A 22,142-nucleotide genomic window follows, 5' to 3' on the forward strand; every position below is an offset into this window, starting at 1 on the left:
TCTCCCTCCAAGCCAGATTTCTCCAGCCCGTTTGCCCAGTCCTCCTGCCATCCAGTCAATGATTTGTAGCTGGGAAGCATGGAAGGATGCCTTTGGGATTCCCTGCATCCAACTGTTGCCACGTGGGATCCCTCTCCCTCACAGCCTGTGTGCTGCTGGAGTCACATCTCCACAACTCCTCACTGAGACCAGTCCTACCAGCCAGGGAGGACAACAAAAACGGTTACACCAAATCATCAGGACACTTTGCAAAGTGGGATGTGGGAATGCTGGGGACATCCCTCCTGCTCCATGCCTCCTCCCTCTCCTCCTCCTCGTATGAAGCAGCAGGAAAGGCCAGGCTGGAGGAGCAGGCTGGGATGCAGTGAGACCAACCCCGAGCGGTACCACAGTGCAGTGTCACAGCGTCCCACTCCTGTCCCCAAACGCCATCAGAGAGGCAGCGCCGCACTGAGGACACTGCGCTCCACCAGGCTGGTTCTGCCCCGAGCCCCAGCGGCATTTCCCTGGGACAGGAGTGGGCCAGGCTGTGCCGGGAGGTGCTGCCCCTCCGCCCGCTCCCTCGGGATTCAGACCCAGGAGAAAAGGAATGAGGGCTGGGCTGACCTTCAGACCTCGGCACGGCGCGGGCGGAGGAGGCGCGGGCACTCAAGGCACTCGCGGCAGCGGCCGGGGGACACCCGGCAGTCCCATGGGGACACCCTTCGATTCCCAGGGACCCCTCCCCGCGGTCCCCCCGCCTCCGTGCCGTTCCTGCCCTCCCGGCGCCTGCGGGGCCGGGAATGCTGGCCCTGCCCGAACCCTTCTGGCGCCGGGTCCCGCAGCCTGTGCGCGTTAGAGACTCTTCACCACGGGGATGCCCCGCGCGAGCAGCTCTTGGGGGATGTGCGGGGGTGCGCGTGTGCCACCCCCAATCCCGTGCCTCCCATTGGAGGAATAGCATGTGCCCCCCTTATGGGAAAAGATCTGGCGTTCTCCTTGGAGGTCGGCTCTGCCCTCTGTGTCACTCGTCCCGGGCCACGCTCTCCTCCAGGGCGGGCGGGGCCTCCAGGCCGAGCCCCCCGGCGCCGCCGTGCACGCTCGAGAAGGACACCATGGTGTGGAGGAGCATCAGGACCAGCACGCATAGTCTGATCCTGCTGCTGCCGAGGCGAGACCCCGCAGAGACCGGCAGCAAGGACGGGGAGCGAGGCTGGTGGTACTGGTGGTACTGGTGGTGGTGGTGGTGGTAGAGGTGGTAGTGGTTCTGCCTCTGGTGATGGAGGTGGGGGTCGTGGCGGTGGAAATGGAGCGACTCTGACGCCGTGGATTTGGGGGATGTGTCCTCGTTGCTGTCTGGGGGGTGCTCGCAGGAGTCCCATTGCACCTCGCAGCACTTGGCCTCCTCGTCGGGCAGCTGGTTCTCCAGCAGCCCTGCAGGAAGGAAGGAAGCAGGAGGAAGGGGTCAGCGGGACACGGAGGATGAGGCTGCGGAGGAAGTGAGCGCTGGTGCCCACCAGCTGTGGGATGGGCACACCTGAGAACCAGGACATGGGACATCCCCTGGGACTGGCCCCAGCACATCTGTGAGGCTGCACACACCAGCAAGGCAAGCTCAGGGCTCCCCAAATCCTGCTCACAGTGGTTCAATATCCCCACCCTGCTTTAATCCATCACCTGCAGCTCCCTCCACGCTTTAGCTTTCAGTCAGAAGTAGGACTTTCACCTCCTGGGCTGAGATGTTGCTGTGCCCCCATTAACCCCTTACCCTTGAGATGGTCACGTTTTGGCATCAGGCAACGTTTCCACACTGCCCCTCCTCCCACTCCACCCCGGCAAGCCTTCCAAACCCAGGGAGTGGCTTGGAAATTCCCCAGGGCTCACCACCACCCCCGCCCCGTGCCCGGTGTGAGCCCGGCCCTCCTTACCCGTACAGATGAAGCCAGGCAAACCTCCATAGATCAGCTCATCATTGTCCGGTAACACGAAGGGGCACCTGGTCTGCACCTCCAGGCAGTATTGCTTGCATGGGATCCGCTGCCGGCACTGCTGCTGGGTCACGTTGAAGTACTCGGAGCACAGCCACGCCTTGTAGACAGCCTGGGGGAAAGCATGGAGAGGGACACGTCACTTCCCAAGCACCGGGACAGCTGGAGCATCGCAGTGTGGAAGGGGACGGGAGAGCTCCCAGCTCTGGTGGGAAATGCGTGTTGGGGTCATTTGTTGAAGAGCGGTGGATTCGAACAATCCACTGGAGTGTAACAATGGTGGAACTGGTCTATCCAGCTAAATCCACCACAGAAATAAAGCTAATTACCACATGGAATAATGTCCCCTACAGACAGGCACTGTGGCAGATTCTGCCAACATCAGTGACCCAAGAGCTCAGTCTGTCACACAAAAATTCAAATGCTGCCTATCACCTGTCCCAGATCAGCCTCCTCATCCCCAAGACATCCCACTGCTCTCCTGGGAAGGGGAGGATTCTCACCTCCTCTAAAGTGCCTTGGCCCCCACCAGCTCTGGACATGGGACAGCAAAACACATCATGGGCTGGTCTTTACTGGAAATTTCCTGCTGGAAAAGCTGCTGGACAGAAGCAGCTGGGATGCAGCACACACAGCCACTGCACCTCAGGCTTGTCCCTCTCTGCCACCAAACAACACCTTCCTCACATTCCCCACCAGGTCCTGGGAGAGATTCCTGATTCTCTGACATCTGGAACTTCTGCTTTCTTTTGGCTCAAGCAGAAAACTTGTTCATTTTCCATGGATGTTCTGGCACTGGGATGTTCCAGTGGTGCAGGTGTCTCCATGTGCTCTGTTCACCTGCCTGATACTTCAAGCCGTGCTTGGCAACATTTCCAGAAGGAAGAGCACCCTGGGGGTTCAGCTGTGACTGCAAGGCTGTGCCACATTCCCTGCCTCTCCAGCCTGTCCAGTCCTGGGTTTCCCTCTTCCCTTCCAGCCTCCATGTGCTTGTGCCCACGGCAGAGAGCCGGGCATAGCCCAGTCGGCTCAGTCACAACCACATTCCCAAATTTCCTTTATCTCCCCAGCATCAGGCATGGGGGAAGCTGTTTGTTTCTGCTGGCTGTAGCAGACAGGGAGGGAGAGCTCCCATTTCTCCTGGTGTGCATCATTCCTCAGGCTGCAAGAAACCCATGGCACTTCCAGCTCATCCATGAACTCAAGAGGGCACGAGTGACAGCACCATGGTCATTCCACAACCACATCCAACTTCCTTTGAAACCAGCTAGAAAGGGCTCCCTGTGATTCAAAGGGAATGAGTTTCCCTCCTCTGCACGCTTAGAGAAACCCCCTGCTCCGCCTTCCAGCTGCATTTTCATTTTCTTGAGGCTTTAAACCCATCACTTCTTTGTTTCCCCATGTTTTTCATAGATCCTTATCATCGTTTCTTTGGCCCATGGTGGTGTCTCAGGATTAAAGCTGGTTGGGAAATTCTTGGCAAGTTATTTTAGTTTGTTTTTTTTTTCCTGTAAAATGCCAAATCATGAAAGCCAGAATTTTCACAGAATTATGTTAGCTTTGGTGAAACGTTCATCCCAAAAAGTTTAATGGGCACCAGGACACAATTTATGGAGTGAAAATTTTGGAGCAGTCCCCAGTACCGTGTCCAGGGCTGGCCCCTGGGATGTGGGAATGCAGGTGCTTGCTCTCCTTGTCCTGTTGGATGTTTATTACTGGGACACAGTGGAGCGGCTCCAGAGGAGGGAGTGACTCTGCAGAGTGTGAGGACACAAGCAGGAGAGTTTCCATGTCTGGATCTGCATCCCTGAACATGGAAGTGTCCACAGCCAGGCTGGATGGGGTTTGGAGCACCCTGGGATAGTGGAAGGTGTCCCTGCCTGTGGCAGAAAGTGAGACAGGATGGGTTTAAGGTCCCTTCCAACCCAAACCATGCTGTGACTGCATGATCTGCCCGAGCTGATTCCCTAGAACCAAGGAGGAAGAAGCTGTGCTCCGGAAGGGCCACAACCCCCCGTGCAACACGTGCCTTCCCTGACGGCCTCTGCTCCCTCGGGGACAGAGTGTGGAGCAAGCAGACATGGGGACAGCAAGGAGGACACAGCAGGACCCCTCAGCACACAGCCCTCTGCAGGCACCACGAGTTTCTCTCTGTTGGGAAAGCAGGACCTGTCACTGCAGCTATGGAACCTCAACAGGATGTAAGGGAGGGTTAGAGAGCTCAGGGGACAGTGACACCTTACACTGATGGGACACAGCACCAGGGCGTGCAAAACGGGCTCCAAAACAGCCACTGACTGCCCTGCAGGTACTCAGACAGGCCACATCCTTATTCCAATCTGAGGACTCAACAAGTCCTTGCCTGGACATGATGCTGTTGTTCCCACACGCTCCAGACAACTCCAGTGTAATGTGGAGCAAAACAGAGAGAGGCCTTATTAATTACTTTAATTATTTGGGCTGCCTTTAGAGCAACAAGGAGAGGGTGTCCTGAGAACTGTGCAACCCTCAGTGTGTCCAGCAGCAAGCAGCTGGATGAGCTCCTCCTTCCCCTGGTGACCATGCAGGATTTTGGACAGCTGGTGTGGATGACCTGCTTGGATTTGAACTGGCTGATGTCAGGTGGGTGAATTCCCCCCAAAGCCATGAAGACTTCAGGATTAAAATCTGGATGGATTAACTGAACCACAACCAGCCTGCAGTTTCAAGGGAATTGTGAATACACAAGGAGCTGGATGGACATCAGTGGTGTGCCCAGTCCCATCTGGGATGGACACCCTGAATCCATCCCTCCAGCTCAGCCTCTTTTCCAGCCCTCATCTGCCTTAGGATAAACATCTCCATCACTGGGACTTCCTCGTGTTTCCCAAGGAGGTTGTTTTACAGCACTTATCTCGCTGCCTACAAGTTTTCCTTCATACTTGACCTACATTTTTCCATCCAAAAGTTCACTCCCTTCAATCATTCCCTCCACCATTCCCTCTCCCTGCTCCGTGTTTACACATCTCTAATATTTGCAGATGTCTCACGCTCCCCCTTTAGTCACAACTCAGGCAAGCTCGGCTGATTTACTCACTCCCATTTCCTGCCAGTCTTCTTCCCAGCTCCGACTCTCCCACGCTGCTTCCCAGATCCCAGTCACATCCCAGCTCCCACCTGGGCTCACATGCAGCCTGGCATGGAGGCTACACTGAGTGCTCCAGCAGAGGATTGTGGGTGTCCCCTGAGCTGTCCCAGCTCCAGATTTGGGTGGAAAAGGCAGCTGGAACAGGAGATTTCCCAGAGCTTTGTAGGAAGCTGACTGGGTTCATCCTGCTCTCATGTGGAAACAGCTGGCACAAGCAGGCTCTGCATGGATCCACACATATCCCCCCTAAAATGTTTGTGATGATTCCCATCAGGGAAGTCTGGCAGAAGGCTGGGGTCACACACAGGGACATTCCATGAATTTAATGAAAATATGGAAGGAGATACTGCAAGGAGCTGGGGAGGGCAGAGCTGGAGCACTCATCCAGAACCTGAACCAGGATTCCCTGGCTGCCTCCCATTCTTCCTTCTCTTTCCCCTTGAGGGACACTGACCCCAGCCAGCCCTTGCCATTCCCTTGTGGCAGATCCTCCAGGTGCTGCAGCAGGAATTCCTGCAGCTCTGCAGGATGGGAACTGCCTGTATTTACTCAAAAACAGAGACATCCAAGACCTGCTAGTCCAACAGGGCTCTCCCAACCCACTGGGATCAGGCTAAGACACAGATCTCCAGGAGATCCCAGTGGCCTCCTGTCACTCACCCCCAGAGATCCATGTCACAGACTAGGAGCAAATTCCCTGGCATGCTCAAGGTTTTGGTATCTCCAACCTTACCCCACACAACCTCCTTAGTTCTGCTGTTAAAAAGGACATGTGAGAACTTAGGACAGGAAGAAATTTGTTCCCTGCTTAAATCAACAAGGAAAGCTCCCTGGTGTCCATTCTTGCCCTCTCTGGATTCTTCAGGAAGCGGGTTGGGTTGCAATCAGTGTTCCTGCCATTCTGGTTTGGCTTTTGGCAGATCTCCAGCCTGGCCAAGTAAATTAAAGTGACCTCAACTCCAAAATAGCTCCAGTTTGGTGCCCTCTTCCTGCATTTTTAGCTCTGGAGGACTGGCTGCATGACTCTGAAAAGCACATGAAATTTGGGTGCCTAGGAAAGGAGCCAACTTCAGACACCCGATTTATATGGAAGGAAGAGGACAGGCTATCTGTCCACATTGGAATTTTGGAGGTGGGATGAAAAAACTCATCCTGAAAGACGTTAAAAAAACCCAAAATGAATTGGATTTCTAATAGTGAATTAGGCTGTCTGCTCACACTTCCAGAGGGATCTGGAAGCAGCAGTCAGAGGGATGGTGCTTTCACAGGGAATTCTGTACCAAATGGGAGTTCTTCCCTGCCTGCACTATTCCCTCTGTCTCCTGGCAGAACCAGGACAGCATTCCCCACCAAACAGCTTTTCCAAAGTCTTTCTGTGTCCTTAGGATTTCTGCACAAATTTGGCCACTTCAAGGCCAGTCCAGTTGCTGCCAGTATGTTGGAAACACTGGCACTGCCTGTGGAAGGATCCCAGATCCATTTTGGGAGACCCGAGGAGCAGGAATGGAGCAGCATTCTCAGGACACAGCACCACTGCAGAGGATGCAGAGCTTGGGATGCCCACTGGCAATGCCAGCTGTAATTAACACAACAAACTGTTGTTTTCCCATCTGAACAGGAATCAATACTTGGGAAGCTTCCCCAAGGAAACTCCTGCTAATGGCACAAACATAATAAACCCTTCTCATTAATTAGTGGCAGGGGTTGGGGCAGCATCCCCAGCCCAAAATGCACTTCTCTGGAAGGGGGAGATGCAGTCTGGAAGGCAGAGAGAGAAACAGGGAGATTTTCCCTCCTCAGGAGACCTGAGAGTGTGCTTGGACCAGAAGCGAGGATCACTCTGGAAGCTGGGCTCTGCTATCATGACTCTCCTCCTTTCCCTCTTCTCACTGGGCGCACCCAGCTCCCAGCAGGGACGGGAAGAAAAATCCCTGCCTGCCCCTGCCAGACCCCCAGCCTGGAGCAGCCCCCTCCCCTCCCAGAGCAGTTCCTGGGACTCACATTTCCATCCTGGTCTGAGAGGAGCATCTGGAGTGGCTGTGCCTCATTAATCTTGGACCCAGGGAAATGAGCACTGCTAATGAGCTGCTCGGGCAGCTCTCCAAGCTCTGGCACACGAGGATGCAGCGCGGGAAGCAGGACAGGCTGGGGGGGGAGAGAAGAGCCCCCCTGGATGGCAGAGGATTAAGGGAATACTGAGGTCCAGGGCCAGCCAGGAGGAGTCACAAACACATCTGCAATGTCCAATTACCGCTGTATTCAATTAACTCAGACAGTAACAATGTGGAGCTTTAAACCAGCTTTTTTTAGGCTTTTTTAAAAATTCTCCTTGCTATGGGCTGTTCCAGCATCATCTCTGGAACAGCTGATTTTTGGTTTCTTTGATAGTTCTGGAGTTGTTATCCCTGCCTTGACACATTCACATGCTCTGGGTTAGGAGAGAAGGGACAAAAACACCAACCCAACCCTAAACCCCAACAACTGGACAGGATTATGGGATTTGTTTTGTTTTTCCTTCATTTTTAATATAAAGTTGCCTTTTGCCTGGCGATGACAGCACTGGAGCCGCAGCTCCTCCGTTTCCCAACCAGGGGAGCCTCTGCCCATTGTACCCAGCTCCAGAGGGCACTGGGATGGGGCTGCCAGCAGGAATGCCTGGGACACGGATGTGCATGGGGGAATGGGGATGGATGCACACAGGCTGCAGGGAATGGCACTGGTGGGAATCCCAGCTGGAGTGGGTGCTCCTCAAACACCACTGGAAACTCCACAGAGAGCTGCTGGGCTGGCTGGCACGTGCCCATTCCAGGTTCTCCACTACCCTGCAGCCCACACCTCTCCAGGGCTGGTTTGCCCAGAAGCTCTCCCCCAGCCATCCCACCCATGACACCAGTTTGCATCCTGATGCTGTGTGTCGTTCTGGGCACTGGGGGGTCTCGGTCTGGCACCGACCAGGCTCATCCTCCAGAAAGCTCCTGGGCAATGGAATGTCCCCTGTGCTCCTAAACTGTGCCTTCCCACCTACATCCCACAGGACCAGACCATATTCCTTGACCTGAGTGATGAAGTCACTTCCAAATCACCTGGAAGCAACTTGTCAGAGCTACTCACTCACATTCAATCACCTCATGAAGCAGCTGATAGTTTTAAAGTTTAAAACTTTTACTTTCCATTTTAAAAATAAATCATTTTAGCTTTAATTCCCAGTTCTTGGATTTAAGAGACTGTGTGAATGCTCCTTCTTTTAGAGGGAAAAGTCCCAAATTTCCCCCTCTAAGCCACTCAAACCCAGTCTGAGACACACAACTCCCCAGGTGCTCATAGGTCAAAACTAAGAGAAAATAGCTTTAAAGTGTGACCCCCACACACCTGACACGCTCAAGGCTCAGGTAACAACTGTCACACTATGTCACAACATCAGGCATCTCAACACATGCCTTGGGAAGGACTGGAGTAGGAAAGGACGGGAGAACCAGCACCCCAACGTGTCTCTGCAACCCCACACCCACCCCCAGCACCCACAGGCGATGGGCTGGGGGGTGGCAGTGCCAGCTCCCAGCTCTGGGAATGCTCTCAGGGGACAGACACCACAGTCACAGCCTCCTGGCTTTGCTCATCTGCTCACGGCACTGAGGGCTGCAGCGTGCAGAGCCCAGGGAAAAGCCTGGTCTCATCCCAGCAGATGCCACACTGCCCTTGGAACAAGCCCAGGAGGAAGAGCTTGAGCTCGTGGTTGCACCGCAGCAGGAAGCATTCCCTGGAAGAGCAGAGCTCGTGGACTTGCTTTGGACACCTCTGACAGCTCCTGTGCTGGGGGGACAGAGCACATGGCACGCCAACACGGCCGTGTGCCTGTGCCTGTTGATTAATCACAGCAATTAATGGCACAGCTGGATGAACAGGAAGGCAGTGACCACTGCCAGGCCCTCCTGCTTCCCACAGCCAGTGCCTGTCTCCATGCATGTCACAGGCTGCTCCATGCCCTGCCCAGCAGTGTCTGCAGCCCTTGCCCTCCCACCACAGCTGCCACTTTTCCCAGTGCAGGCTGGGATCTGGCTGGAGGTTACCCCTGTCCAGCCACCCAGCCCTGCCTGACCACTCCTACAGCCCCAGCCCATTGCAGGAGGCTCTTGATCCTAGACCATGGCTATAAACATCCCAATTCCCATGGAATATTTCCATTTCATTATCAAACTCCACCTCGGCGTAGATGCATCCCCTCTGCAAGGGAGGAGAGCAGGGGTGACAGTGCTCTGCTCACGGATGGGAGCTCTCATCCCAGCATTCCTGATGCCAGTCTCCTGTTCAGCCCCCACTCCTCACATCCTGGGTGTGTCCCCTCTACTCACCCTGGGAATTCCCTGGCAGTGCTGGGACAGGGTGGCCCAGCCATGGTGGGCTGCCCGTGGGCACTGCTGCCAGACCCCAGGCACAGCCAGTCCCAGTCCCAAGATCCCAGCCCGGGAGCATGGTGAGGCCCCAGGGACCAGCACTCCCAGGCTGCAGTTAATCCAGGCTGCTGCTCTGTGCTCTCCTTTCAAAAAGGGTCTTGGCTGGGCTTAAGAGAAGAGCGGCTTGTCAGGAAGGCGAGGCCAGCTGCAGTGTGGAGGTCTGTGTGGGAAGGGGGTGGACACCAGGAGACAGGGACAAACAGCTGGTGGCCAGGAAGAGAGCAGCTCTCCCTGACATCTGGAGGGCTCTGTCCTTGTGACACGACATGGCCATGCCCCAAGGTGGAAGAGGGGAAGCCAGGCCTCCAGGGTGTCACCACACCCTGAGGAAAGTTTTTCCCAATATCCCATCTATCCCTGTCCTCTGGCAGTGGGAAGCCATTCCCTGTGTCCTGTCTCTCCATCCCTTGTCCCAAGTCCCTCTCCAGCTTTCCTGGAGCCCCTTTAGGCACTGGAAGGGGCTCTAAGGTCTCTCTGGAGTCTCCTCTTCATCAGGTGAAAACACCCAGCTCTCCCAGCCTGGCTCCAGAGGGGCTTCAGCCCTTGGAGCAGCCCCATGGCCTCCTTGGGAGTCGCTCCAGCAGCTCCATCCTGTACAATCCCTCACCTGGCAGCCCCCAGTGGGTCAGACACCAGCCCATCCTACCAGCCCAATGACTTAAAAAGTAATTAAAGACCTCTGCAAAACTGAAGCTGAACACAATGGAGTTGGGGACAGAGGGAAAGTGAGGTCCCTGCAATCCATTAGGATGGCTTGAGGAATTCACTCCCATTAGATCCTGCTGCAGCTAGGGGCTTAGCAAGATTCAAAAGTGGATTAAACATTTATACAGCTAATGAGAACATCCTGTTACATTAGATAGGATATAAAAAAATAAAGGCGAGACACTTCAGTGCCACGAGCCATAAATTACCCACCAGTGATGGGGGCGAGGGAGAAGTTTCTCTGCTCATCCCCTTTCCAAGGCAGTGGTGAGGCTGGAAAATTGTTCTCAGCATGAAGTGAGTGTCCAGCCCAGCAAGGGCTTGTCACAGCAGGGCTGTCTTGCATCCAGTGCCTGTGGAACGGCCCAATTCCGTACTCTGCCAGGAGCCCCCCGTGCAGCATCCTGTGAGGTGTCACTTGGCTTGAGTGGGAATGGGACAGGGGATAAGGCAGCAGGAGGAACCTGGTCCCTCATGTCATCCTTGTGCACCCCACAGAGACGGGCAAGCAGCAGGATCTGGCCCATCCCTGCTCCCTCATGGAGCAAAGAGCGGGAAGACAGGAGCATCCTGGCTCCTGGGCACCTTCCACGGTCACAGGAAGTGCAGTTTTTCATGCTCATGCTGGGTCTTGTTACCACCTCAACTCGTGCCCACAGGTCCCTTAAATGCAAGCAAAGATGATTTTGAGATGCTTATCAGCACTCCTGGCAGCTCCTACTGCTGGAGACACACAACAGGCCATGGCTCATGTCAGACCCGAGAGCTGCAACCTCTGGTTTTCTCTCCCTGGCTGAACAGCACTTGCAGAAATCTCCTGCTCCCTTGCAGGGAGGAAAGCCCCAGGATAGCTCTCAGTCTCCCTGGTGAGCAGCAGGCAGGCGCTCCCGGCTGGCATCGCTCCTCAGACAGAGAATCCCAAGGGATGAGCTACTGCAGGGAAACCCATTCCTGCTGCTCTCCCCTGGAGCGAGCCCAGGACGGGCTGGGGCTCTCCCTGTCCCTGTCCCTCATGCTCCACAGAGTGGGAATGCTTCCCCTGCATTCCCAAGAGCAAGGGGTGTTTGGAGAGTGGTCCCAGGACTGCACTCTGAGCCAGGCTGCCACCCCAGAGCTCCTGGAGCTTCCTGACAGTCTCATTTGAACGGAGAGCAAGGAATGATGACAAACAAGCAACACAGCATGGCAGGAAAACACTACTCCCCGCCCACACAGGCAGAGACCCCCGTAGATTCCTCCTCTCCACATCCAGCTCCATGAAAAATGATACAGAAGACAACCAGCTCCAAGGAATATGACACTGAAGACCACAAACAGGTCTGAAGGGGGCTGAACTCATTACATTAAAGACACAAACAAGCTCTTGCTCTGCTGGCACTGGTCAGTCCTTCCCAAACTGCGGCTGTTCAGAAAATTCCAAGAAAATTCCACTTGCCTCCTCTCCCTCTGTAACCACCAACAGTGGGGAATACTTGGGACTGGTGCCTGTGGGCTCAGGGTGCTCCAGGCTCCCTGATCTGGGCAAACTCAGGAGCTGGCACACCCTTCACCAGGAAAACCCCCATCCCAGCCACTTCCAGGCCCCCTCTCCAGCTCTACCTTCGCTCTCCTGTCCGTCCGCAGCCTCCACCCACCAGCAGCGCTGCAGAGCTGCCGTGCAGGGATAAGATTCCAGCCAAGATGCCAAACACGTGTATCTGTTACTCCCAAGAGGATGAGCAGGGCAGGTGGCATTTCCTTCTCCAGCCAGGACCAGGAACACCAGGATGCTGGCACAGGCAGGGCTCTGCAAAACCAAATCCTTGCCAGGTGAGGCCATTTCAAGCTGCTTTTTGAACAGAGTGGCCACGTTGGTGGCATCTGGGGGTGCCAATGCTGCCAGCACTGCTCTTCCTGTGACACCCCGGGAACACGGCTGGGAGAGAGGCCCCAAGGAAAAGCCAGGAGCTGGGAAGAGGAGCGAGGCTGAAGCAGGCGAGCCATTCCAGGCAGGCAGCTGCTGGCTCTGCCCATGGGAATGGGGCTGGAGCAGCGTGGACAGATGGATACTTCTTGCCCAGGCAGCCTCCGTGTCTCATTCACAGATTTGCTGTCCCTGAGTCATTGCCCTTCAAAGGACAGCAGAGCTGAGCTCCTGCGTGGAGCCAGGCATGAGTCGCATCCTAATGGCATCCCGGTGACAGCGGGAATAGCCCCCGGCAGCCAAGTACATCCTGCCTCTGTCACCTGCCTGCCCCCACCCTGGAGGGCAGCTCTGGAGCTCACAGCACAGGAAAAGCCTGTGGGGCATCCCTAGGGACAGGCCTGGGGCTGTGGGATGTTTTACAAACTCTCTGTGTGGGATCCTTGGCACTGCCCAGCACGGGGGTCAGGCCAGGCCATGTGTGATCCCTGCTAGGCAGAACGGCTCCTTTCCTGATGGAAAAGAATCCTGTCCACAGGCAGGGACCAGGTGAAGCCCGTTGAGAGGGCAGGTCCAGCTGGGTTCAAGCAGACATCCAGTGCATCCTCTCTCACCTTCCAGGGCTGGTTTAGGAGGTGCTGCCTGCTCTCCCTGGGATGCGTGCGGGGCTGGAAGTCAGCGTGGCACCAGCAGATCCCTTTATCCATGGGGGGCATGGATCACTGCCTGGTAGGAAAAGCAGCGTGGCAAGACAGCCTGATCTGGACAGCCACAGGCAGCCTGTGCCAAGGGATGTGCACAGCAAGAGGGCTGGGGGTCGTGTTGTTTTCCCAGATCTCACACTTTGGTGGTATCACCTCATGTGCTGCAGAGCTCCTGACTCCCTGAGCCTTCCCACACCACACAGAGCAGCCAGATACTTTCCATCTCCAGCTGCTGAGGTGGCATCTCTGAGGAGCTCATCCCACCCTGCTGGTGAAGCCCCTGTGCCCACTGTGCTCCCAGGGATGGGCACACATAGAGAAGAACGTGGGCTTGCATCTGGCACTGATGGCAGCAGGCACAGCTGGGAGCACACAGAGCAGGAGCTGGTGCTGGAGCCTGTGGCACTTGGAGCTACTGGTGACAGTTTGATGGAGAGAGATGTCACCCTCCCTCGCTGTCCCTGCACCATTTGCCACCCTGCCTGTTGCTCCATGGAGACCGGCTGCTGCCTTGGGAAACTTGTGGCCTGTCCCTGCAGCACCACTGACAGACACAGGTGAGGACAGGCAGACAACAAGGACTGACAGACAACCAGAGTAAAGGAGGCAGCCAAAAACCACCCAATATCCCCCGTAAATCCCTCCCATTCACACCCTGACCCCACCAGAGGCCGCTTCACCACACAGTACTTGTGTAGGTTCAGCCTCCCAGGCAGCTTGAGATGTCTCTACCCCAAGCAAAACTCAGGACTGTCCAAACACCATCTGAGCATCCCCACTCCCACCTGGCCTGCAGCCCTCCCAAGACACAGGTACCACTGGCACATTCCTGACACCTCTACATCTTTTATTCCAGGGGGCAAATGCCTTCCATCAGTTCAGCTTTTGTTTCTCCTGTTTTCCAAGCCTTGATCTCTGTTTTCAAGCATTGAGGAGGTACCACACACAAGGCACTGGAGTTGGGCTGTGCCAGAGGCTGCAGCCACAGCACCTGCAGACCAAACCCAACATGATCCTTTGGCCCAAATTCTTTATACAACTGAAGCACTTATTTGTGCAAGGCTGCAAAAAATTCCCTTTGTTCCCATGGAATGGGTGGGGAACATAGAGCTGCACACTTGGCTAAGCTCATGCATGTGCTCCTGCTCAAGCTGCCAAATGACTGCACTGATCTGCTGGAATTACTTTCGAATTCACTCTGGAACCTTTTTTCACCTCATGAAACACCTCACTGCCCAGGCTGGTTGTGGAGAGGCTCTGGAGCTGACACAGGTGTGTGGGAGCAGCCTCTCCCCTCCTGCTGCTGCTGGTGCACCAAATGCTCCACAGGAGACCAGGTCCAAGGTGCAACTTTGCAGTCACCCATCCATAGATTCTCTGGAAGCCTCACTTCTAAAGTAACTTAGCAACCTTAAAAAACCTAAAGCAACTTAGTAACTTTAAAAAAAAACACAAGGTTTTGGTGAAACCACTTTTGCCATGGTTCTCAAGGAACCTTCCCTCTGTGCAAGGAGCCATCCAGGCTCAGAGCAGGAGTGTACCAGGTTTAGCAGCATTTTGGATAAGCCCAAAAAAACTCAACTTGAGCTACTTTTGTGAAGGTAAAACGCTGCTTTGGTTCTCCCAAGGGGTGTCCCTGGCACTGGGATAACCCCAAGCCATGGTGTTCCCAAAGCTCCTTAGGTTTCCAGAGGATGCTCCACAGGGAGGGGCACTCTGCAGGGACGCTGATTGCTGATGCTATTCCTGGTCAAACAAGAGCCAGAAAACAGGACCCCAGAGGGTGCTGAACCTGAGCACTGGGGATCTGCTCCCTGCTCCGTGTGGGATGTGCCTGGGATGATGCCAGAGCAGGAACAGCCTCCATTTCTCACCACATCACTGCGCACCGGCGGCACAGAAACACCAGCAGAGCCTCGGGAGTGAAATCCTGCCCTGCCAGGGGTACCGGGGAAAGCAGAGGTGCAGAACCAGATCCCACAGCCACGGGCTCGTGCACAGAAAAACCTGATAATCTAATCACATCTGAGATGCTACAGGTCCTGTCCAGCCCAGCCTGCCCAGCTCTGCTGCCAGCCCCCTCCTGCCTGTCAGCCTTTCTCTCGCCACAGCTTTGTTTCTTGCAGCCTAATGACTCCTTAATTCCGCAGCCTTTGTCCCATAGATCTTGATTTGCCCCAGCACTGGTGGGAGGGGGCACTTTTGGGAGCTGTTGGGGTGGGAGCCAGCATGCAGAGCTCAGCCTTGGCATGAGCAAAGCTCTCATCTGGTGTCTGAGCTGGAGCAATACTGCTCTTTTCCTGTTTGGAAAGATGGGAAAAGGCACAAACGAGCCCTAAGCATCCCTCAGGGCATTGCTTTGGAGGAACAGCGATTTCCTCCTGCACTAAGCCCTGCAAAGCCTGCACTGACAGTTTGAGTGCTGCTGCTGTCCACATTTCCTGATGGATATTCAAGTCCAATATCCACGTCCCCAGGCCGTGACGTCCCCAAGCCCCTTTGGAGGATGCTCCAAAGTGTCCCCACAACTGCTCAGTCACCAAGTTCACTGTGTCTTGCAGTGACAAAGGGTACAAGTGACACAGCAACAGGCGAGATGGAGGCGGCCGGCAGCTGCTCCTGACTCAATTAATGACTTTTCCCTCTTATGTGCAGAAAAACACAAGCGTTTGCCACCTTTTATCCACATCGTCCCTACCTAGCACCATCACCCAGCAGCTGGCAGGCAGATCCTTGCAGCATGAGGTGAAATGTATGTGAGAAGATGGATGGACCTCATGAACCACTTCCCTCTCTTCCTCCTGCCACAGGATGCCGGTGCCCCTGTCCATGAGCGTCCCTGAGGGAGCCAGACCCCCAAAATCCCACCAAACGGGAAATGCAAACAATAAACCCCAGAAGTGAATCTTCATGGTTTACTGCCTCTCAGCCACAGGGATTTCTGCTCTTAGTTGGAAGAGTAACAAATAAAACATTTCCAGGGAGTGATTGGGAAGTTGAGGGTGCTGCACAGGAATAACAACATATGCAGAAAGTGGGATCTGCCCAGGAACGATCCCCAAGCAGAAAATAAAAAGGGAGAGTATGACAGCACTGAGTAATCTCAGCAGCTGAATTACACACAGACCCCACCATTTCATGGGATTCCTATCTCTCATGGAGACTTTGGTCCAGTCTTCCCCAATCTCCGGGCACAGACAGATGTTGCAGACAGGTAGAGAAATTATAAAAGAAAGGCCTCATAAAATCAGGCCTGCTCTGTTAAACCAACAGCTAGCCTGTCATTTCTTCTAAGTGCAGCTGGTACTTTGCAAGTTCCCATGTGAAAACAATCTGGGTATGAACAGTTTGTTAATGTAACAATCTTTCTTGGGTGAAAAATAAGTGCACCTGCACTTATTAGATCTGTTCCATGAGAACCCACAAAAGAGAAATGTAAGCAACTTGAACCTTAGCACATACACACAAATCACCCTCTGACCAACAAATGAAGTAGTAAGAAAACTACCAGGTAACAGATGTTGCACAGGGGGTCTGTGAAAACTGTATAAAATAAGTTATGTGAATAAAGATTTGGCTTTTCCCACATGAAGAAAATGGAGCTCAAGTGATTTATTCCAATAGACAGATCTGGGGTTGGGAAGCCTAGGATGCTGTTTCCCCTCCTGGCAGGACCTGCTTTTTCTCCCTAAACCTGAGGGCAGCTCTCAAGATGATTTTTTATCAGGGCATTTTGTGTCTCCTGAAACCAATCCACAACACTTACACGCTTCCAAGTTTTTAGCTCAGGGTGAAACCTGCTGCCATAGGAAGGAACTGGCAGCTCCAGTCGGGATTTGGTGTTGCTGTCGTTTGAAACCAGGTGGAAAAAAGAGCCAAAATCACCGGAGTGGTTTGGCTGCCATAGAGCTCCCTGTGAGCTGTCTGCTGAGCCACACTTCTCAGGCACCAAATTCCAGAGGGATCTGTGGCTCAGCAGAGGGAGGCTGTGTGCAGGTGAGCTGGAGCTGCTGTGCTTCCTCATCTTCAGTTTTCCAGCTGCTGTTACAGAATGGCAGGGATGTGAATGGGATGCAGCACTAACCCTCCACGCTCAGCCCTGCTCCCACGGTCCCATGTCCCAGAATTATCATTTGAATCCTGCTTCTCCAGCTCCAGAGCTCCTGAAGCCAGAATCCTGCTGTGAGGGCTCTGCAGGAGCTCTCACACTGGCCAAGCTGCACGTTCCACTGTTTTCCTCCACTCCTCTGCTGTTTTCCCATTATTTGCTCTCAGATGTTATCACCATCAAGCAATAGCTTTGCTACCCCTCACAAACAGGTATTATGCAGCATCTGGATGGGAATCACAAAATCAAACTGCTTCCAAAAATCCCGCCAGCCACATTTTTCCAAGGCAATGAGTAACTGTAGTTCCTGCTCAAGTCCAGAGAACTCAAAATCAGACCAAAACTTGCTTGTCACCACAATGCTGGAGGGGTCTGGTATTAGCCTCAGTTCACAGAGGGGGAACAGCCACTGAGAGGGAAAAGCTGAGTCTCACGGATGTGAAAGGCTGGAGTAAGACACAAAAATATGGAGTGAATGGCCTTAAACAAAGCAGCCTGGTTTTTCAGGAGCAACCAAAAGGATGGGAGCTGTGAGGGCTCCAGTGGGAGTGTGTAGCACTGGGCACTCCCATAAGAATTTCCCAGTGGGTGGCCCAGAGGAGGTGCACAGGTTGTCCCTGCTGCTCCTGTCTCCTGTTGCTTCCCAAGTGCAGCCTGAGGAATGCAAGGCTGGAGCTCACAGATGCTCTAAGGATGCACTGACACGACACAGAACCAGTTCAGAGGAACGGGTCCTGCCACTTCCTCCAGCTCTGCATCTCCCCAGCACATTTCCTGCTCTCCCATCAAGGATGTTAAACCCAGGGACAATTAATGGAGACTCATCAAAGCACAGCTCTGTTTCTACACACTTTGGAGTCCCAACATAATGATTATTTTCTCACCTCTTTCGCTTCTCTCTCTGGGTCTCCCAGCAGAGATGGAAGCTAAGCCTGAAGTTGGAAAGTTTATGCTCCACCAGACATGGCACAGGGAGATCCTGATCCTGCTGGGCCCCTGGAAGCAGGAGCAGCACAATGGACAGCACCCTGTGGAAGTGGAGCAGCAGGACCAAACTACTCAGAGCAGGCTGAATACTACGTCCCTTGGAAACCACAGGGGGATTTGGGAATCAGAATGTAATTACCTGCCTTGGGCCACGTCCAGAACACAAGCACAAGCTGCTGCTCAAACCCAGCTCCCCACAAAAGCGACCCTGGAGTAGTGGCCAGGATCTCACCAATGTGCCCCTGCTGAAAGACACCACCTCGGTGTCCCAGTGCTGCTCTTGGTGCTGCTCCTGCACTTTCCCAGGGCATGAACATCACTTCTAGAGCTGCTCTGCAAATCCAAGTGTCCCTCAAAACTCCTGTCCCAGAAGAGGAGCAGCCAACCCCGTCGTACTGCCAGGGAGGAAGCTCTGCCACCATCCCTGTGGGGACAATGCTGTCACACACCGCAAGCTCTGAGGAAGGGAAGCAGATTTAATTATGGAGACCATTGCACTTCTCAGAGGTGACGTCTGGAAGGAGCATGCACAGGTGAGGCAGGCAGCTTGGAGCTGGGGGAAGCTGGAGGCACCACGGGCTTGTAAGAATGAGCATCCAGCAGAACCACACTGGGTCCAACTACAACTCTCATCTGGGAGAGGAGATGGCTCCATACTGGGCCTCGACCCCACTGATGGTGGGAGACACAACCAACCCATCAGCTTTCAGAACAGGGACTGTGCCCCGGGGCTGGGGACAGTCAGTGACACTGCGGGGAACACCAAGGTGGGAGGCACAGTCCAGCACCCCTGGGCAGGAAGGGTGTAAGAGCTGGAAAACAGCTGCTGCGTACAGGGAAGGGGCCCTGGCACCATGGTTCATCTCAGGTCACCGTTGGTCTAATCACAGCTAGGTAGAACCCTGGGCTGTCCCAGGAGCAGCAGCAGGTCTGAGGCAAAGGTGAGGGGCCTCACGTGTGCCCCAGCTCAGCCCCTGTGTGCACAGGGGTGCACACAGAAAGGGGAGTGGGTGAGGTTGGTAGGGACTGGGGTGTCAGGAGTGAGGTACTTGGATTGAGGTGGCATGTGGGGATTGGGGTGTCAGGATAGGCCTGATGGGTGTGAGCTGTTGGATTGGGGTGCTGGTAGTGGGGCGTTATGAGTTGGGTGCTCAGACTGTGTTGGGAGCAGGGTGTTGGGAATGGAGTGCTGGGAGTGGGATGACAGGAGCTGCCTGTGTGTGCACAGGTGTGAAGGGATGTGCAAGTGCTCATTCAGGCCAAGTCTTGCTTTGCCTTCTCTGTCCCATCACCCTGCCCCAGCCTTCGCAAGGGCTCCAGACCTGTCCCACCACCACTGCCAGGAGAGGTCTGGGAAGCAGAGGCAGATCCCAGCCTGCGGGCAAGTGTGAGAGCAGGGGGACTACGTTACCCCCACACCACCAAGCCTGCTGTGACCCAGCTCACCCGGGACGCCCCCTCGTACCTTGCAGTCCGTCAGGCAGGATCTGACCGAGTACTCTTCCGATTGCAAGTACTTCTCAAGCAAGAGGTCGAACTCCTCGTATTTTTCCTGAGCGTGTTGGTCCAGCCGCTGGTACGCCTGGACGCAGCTGCTACAGGCCTCCCCGTCCAGCGCCCCGGCCGCCGCCACCACCAGGTCCACCATCAGGTTGTCCAGGCTGCAGTCCAGGCCGTCGGGGCCGGCCATCTCCCGCAGCAGGTCCCAGATCGTGTAAGTATCACAAAAGGAGAGGTTGAAGTTCCTGAAGTAAGCCTGCAGGAAGGTCCTTTTGGAGGAGGGCGAGGCGAAGAAGGGCGCGGCGGCGGCGGCGGCGGCGGCGGCGGCGGCGGGGGGCGAGCGCAGGGGCGCTCCGGGAGCCCGCGGGCGCTGCGGGGCGAGCAGCCGGGCGCACGCCGAGTCCAGGTCCCCGCGGGCGGCGGGGCAGGGCCCGCCGGGGCCGCGGCTCAGGTTGCCCAGCAGGGCCTCGCAGCTGCCGCCGCCGCCGCCGCCCGCCGGCTCGGCCGCCAGCAGCGCCCGCGGCCCGCGGCCCCGCGGCCGCTCCCGCGCCCGCAGCTTGGCCCCGGCGCAGAGCCACAGATGGTCGGAGAGGAGCACGGTGAAAAAGAGGAGCGAGGCGAGCGACAGGCGCCATTTCTGCGCCCGCTCGGGGTCGGCCACCGGCTTGTCGCTGCGGCGCGGCGCGCAGCACACGGCCCCGCCGGCGGCGCCCCCGCGGGGGGACATCCAGGCGCCGCGGATCATGCCGGGGGCGCGCGGGCGGCGGGCGGGCAGCGCCGCGCTGCCGCCGCTGTCACCTGCCCCGCACCGCCGCCATGCCCGCGCCGCCCCCGCCGCGCCCCGCCGCCGCCGCCCGCCCCGGCCCCGGCCCCGGGCATGCCCCGGCCGCCCTCACTCGGCTTTCCGCTTGCCCCGGCGCGGTGCCGGGGCCGCGCCGCGCCCGCCGCCGCCGCCGCCCGGCCCCATCGCCCTCAGTCTGTCGCCATCTTCGGCCGCGCCGCCAACACCTTGAGGAGCCGCGAGCGCTGCGCCTGCGCGCTGCCTCCGCTCCGCCGGCACCGGCACGGCCGCGGCCCGGCCCGGCCGGCGCTGCCGAGGTGCTGAAGGACAGCTCCGCTCCGCCCGGCCCGGCCCGGCCCGGCCCGGCCCGGCCGGGACACCCCCGCGCCCGCACAGCCGCCGCAACGCCGGCGGCAGCTCCGCGCTCAGCCCCGTCCTCACCCCCACCCTGACCGTCGCCTCATCCGCACCCTCAGCCTCAGCCTCTTCCTCAGCCCTTCCCTCATCGTCGCCCAACGTCATCCTCATCTCACCTTTGCCATCATCTTCACACTCATCCTCATCCTCATCCTAACCCTCACTTGAATCCTCATCCTCATCCTCACCTCACCCTCACGGACTGGTCCCATCCCATCCCCGGTGTCAACAGCTCCCAGTGGAGAGGGGCCCTGGGGGCTCCAGCAGCAGCCACACACACGGTGCTGTCCCCCAAGAGCAGAGCCTGGTGTCCCCTCACTGCCCACACACCCTCAGCCGCACAAAGAGCCCCCAGTGATTCCATTTCTGGGGGACTGGGAGAGAGATATCACCAGACAGCAAAAGCAGCTTCCAGGGACATCCCTTATTCATGTCCCTAAATCCCTATAAGGGGGTTCTTGGCATGGCTAAACCCTGAGAGACCATCAGCTCCCTGGGAGGGGAAAATAAAGAGCAGCTGAGGGAGCTGGGGGGGCTCAGCCTGGAGTAAAAGAGGCTCAGGGGGATCTTCTGGCTCTGCACAACTCCTTAACAGGAGGGGACAGCCGGGGGAGTCAGGATCTGCTCCCAGGGAACAACAGACAGGAAAATAGGAAATAGCCACAAGCTGCACCAGTGGAGGTTTAGGTGGGATATTAAGGAAAATTTCTTCACTGAAAACATGGTCAGGTGTTGAAACAGACACCAAGGGAAGCAGTGAAATCACTGGAAGTGGTCAAAATCATGGGGATGTGGCACTTGGGAATATGCATTAATGATGGCCGTGGAAGTGCTGGGGGTGATGGTTGGACTCACGGTCTCTGAGAGCCACTCCGACTTAAATGATTCCATAATTTTATGGACACGAAACCCCAGTGTACACAGAACAGAGGGCAGAGCCTGCTTGGAGACTTCTTCTCCATCCACAAAGCCATCCTCAGCCTTGGGCACTAGCCCAGCTGTGGGAATTGGTTCCTGCGGTTTTCCTCAAGCTCTGTCCCAAGGTGAACCAGCTCCTTCAAGGCCATGGGGTGCTGGAGCTGGTTACCCAAGCTCCCTCAGCAGAGTGGGGTCCTGCAGGCACAGGGAGACACCAGAGGCTTTATCCCTCTCCTGCTCATCATCCTAACCTGCGAGGAGAGCAAGCCCCCTGGGAAAGGGGCTCTCACGGAGGGGCTGTCGCCTCAGCTGGTGCCATTAGTCACAAAGGCCACGGTGTGTGAGCTGCTCACGCTCCAGCAGCTCAGCCCTGGCTGAGGCACTGAGGGAGGGAAATACCTGGTGCGGAGCCAGGAGAGGTTTTACAGCCGGAACGAACAAATGTTGAACATCACCGGGAGTGATGTAAGGATCTGCAACCCAGGCTGGAGGCTCAGCTCCTCTGAGCCGTGGCACACACACCTGTGACTCCCTCAGGGGCTGCTTCCCTCTGGCTCTTCCACCCCATCCCTTC

The 22,142-nt window shown here is 56.1% G+C and overlaps 1 protein-coding gene across 1 annotated transcript; it reads right to left on the bottom strand.

The window, feature by feature from the left end:
- Positions 1-972: 972 nt before the first annotated feature.
- Positions 973-20,292, bottom strand: FAM155B (family with sequence similarity 155 member B). Its single transcript, XM_038122771.1, has 3 exons — positions 19,418-20,292; positions 1,908-2,079; positions 973-1,413 (listed from the first exon to the last, which is right to left on the bottom strand). The coding sequence occupies exons 1-3, from the start codon at positions 20,195-20,197 to the stop codon at positions 1,004-1,006; spliced, it is 1,362 nt and encodes a 453-aa protein (XP_037978699.1). The 5' UTR covers positions 20,198-20,292; the 3' UTR covers positions 973-1,003.
- Between the last annotated feature and the right edge of the window lie 1,850 nt (positions 20,293-22,142).

This window comes from Motacilla alba, chromosome 4A (genome assembly GCF_015832195.1).
Source record: "Motacilla alba alba isolate MOTALB_02 chromosome 4A, Motacilla_alba_V1.0_pri, whole genome shotgun sequence".
NCBI lineage: Eukaryota > Metazoa > Chordata > Aves > Passeriformes > Motacillidae > Motacilla > Motacilla alba.

What these genes read in the sequence shown, in the direction of transcription:
- FAM155B (XM_038122771.1), bottom strand. Translation starts at nt 20,197, where the DNA reads ATGATCCGCGGCGCCTGGATGTCCCCCCGCGGGGGCGCCGCCGGCGGG. An exon ending in CCTGCCTGACGGACTGCAAG is followed by an intron (nt 2,080 to 19,417) that starts GTACGAGGGGGC and finishes GCTTTCCCCCAG; the next exon opens with GCTGTCTACAAGGCGTGGCT. An exon ending in GCCTGGCTTCATCTGTACGG is followed by an intron (nt 1,414 to 1,907) that starts GTAAGGAGGGCC and finishes TCCTTCCTGCAG; the next exon opens with GGCTGCTGGAGAACCAGCTG.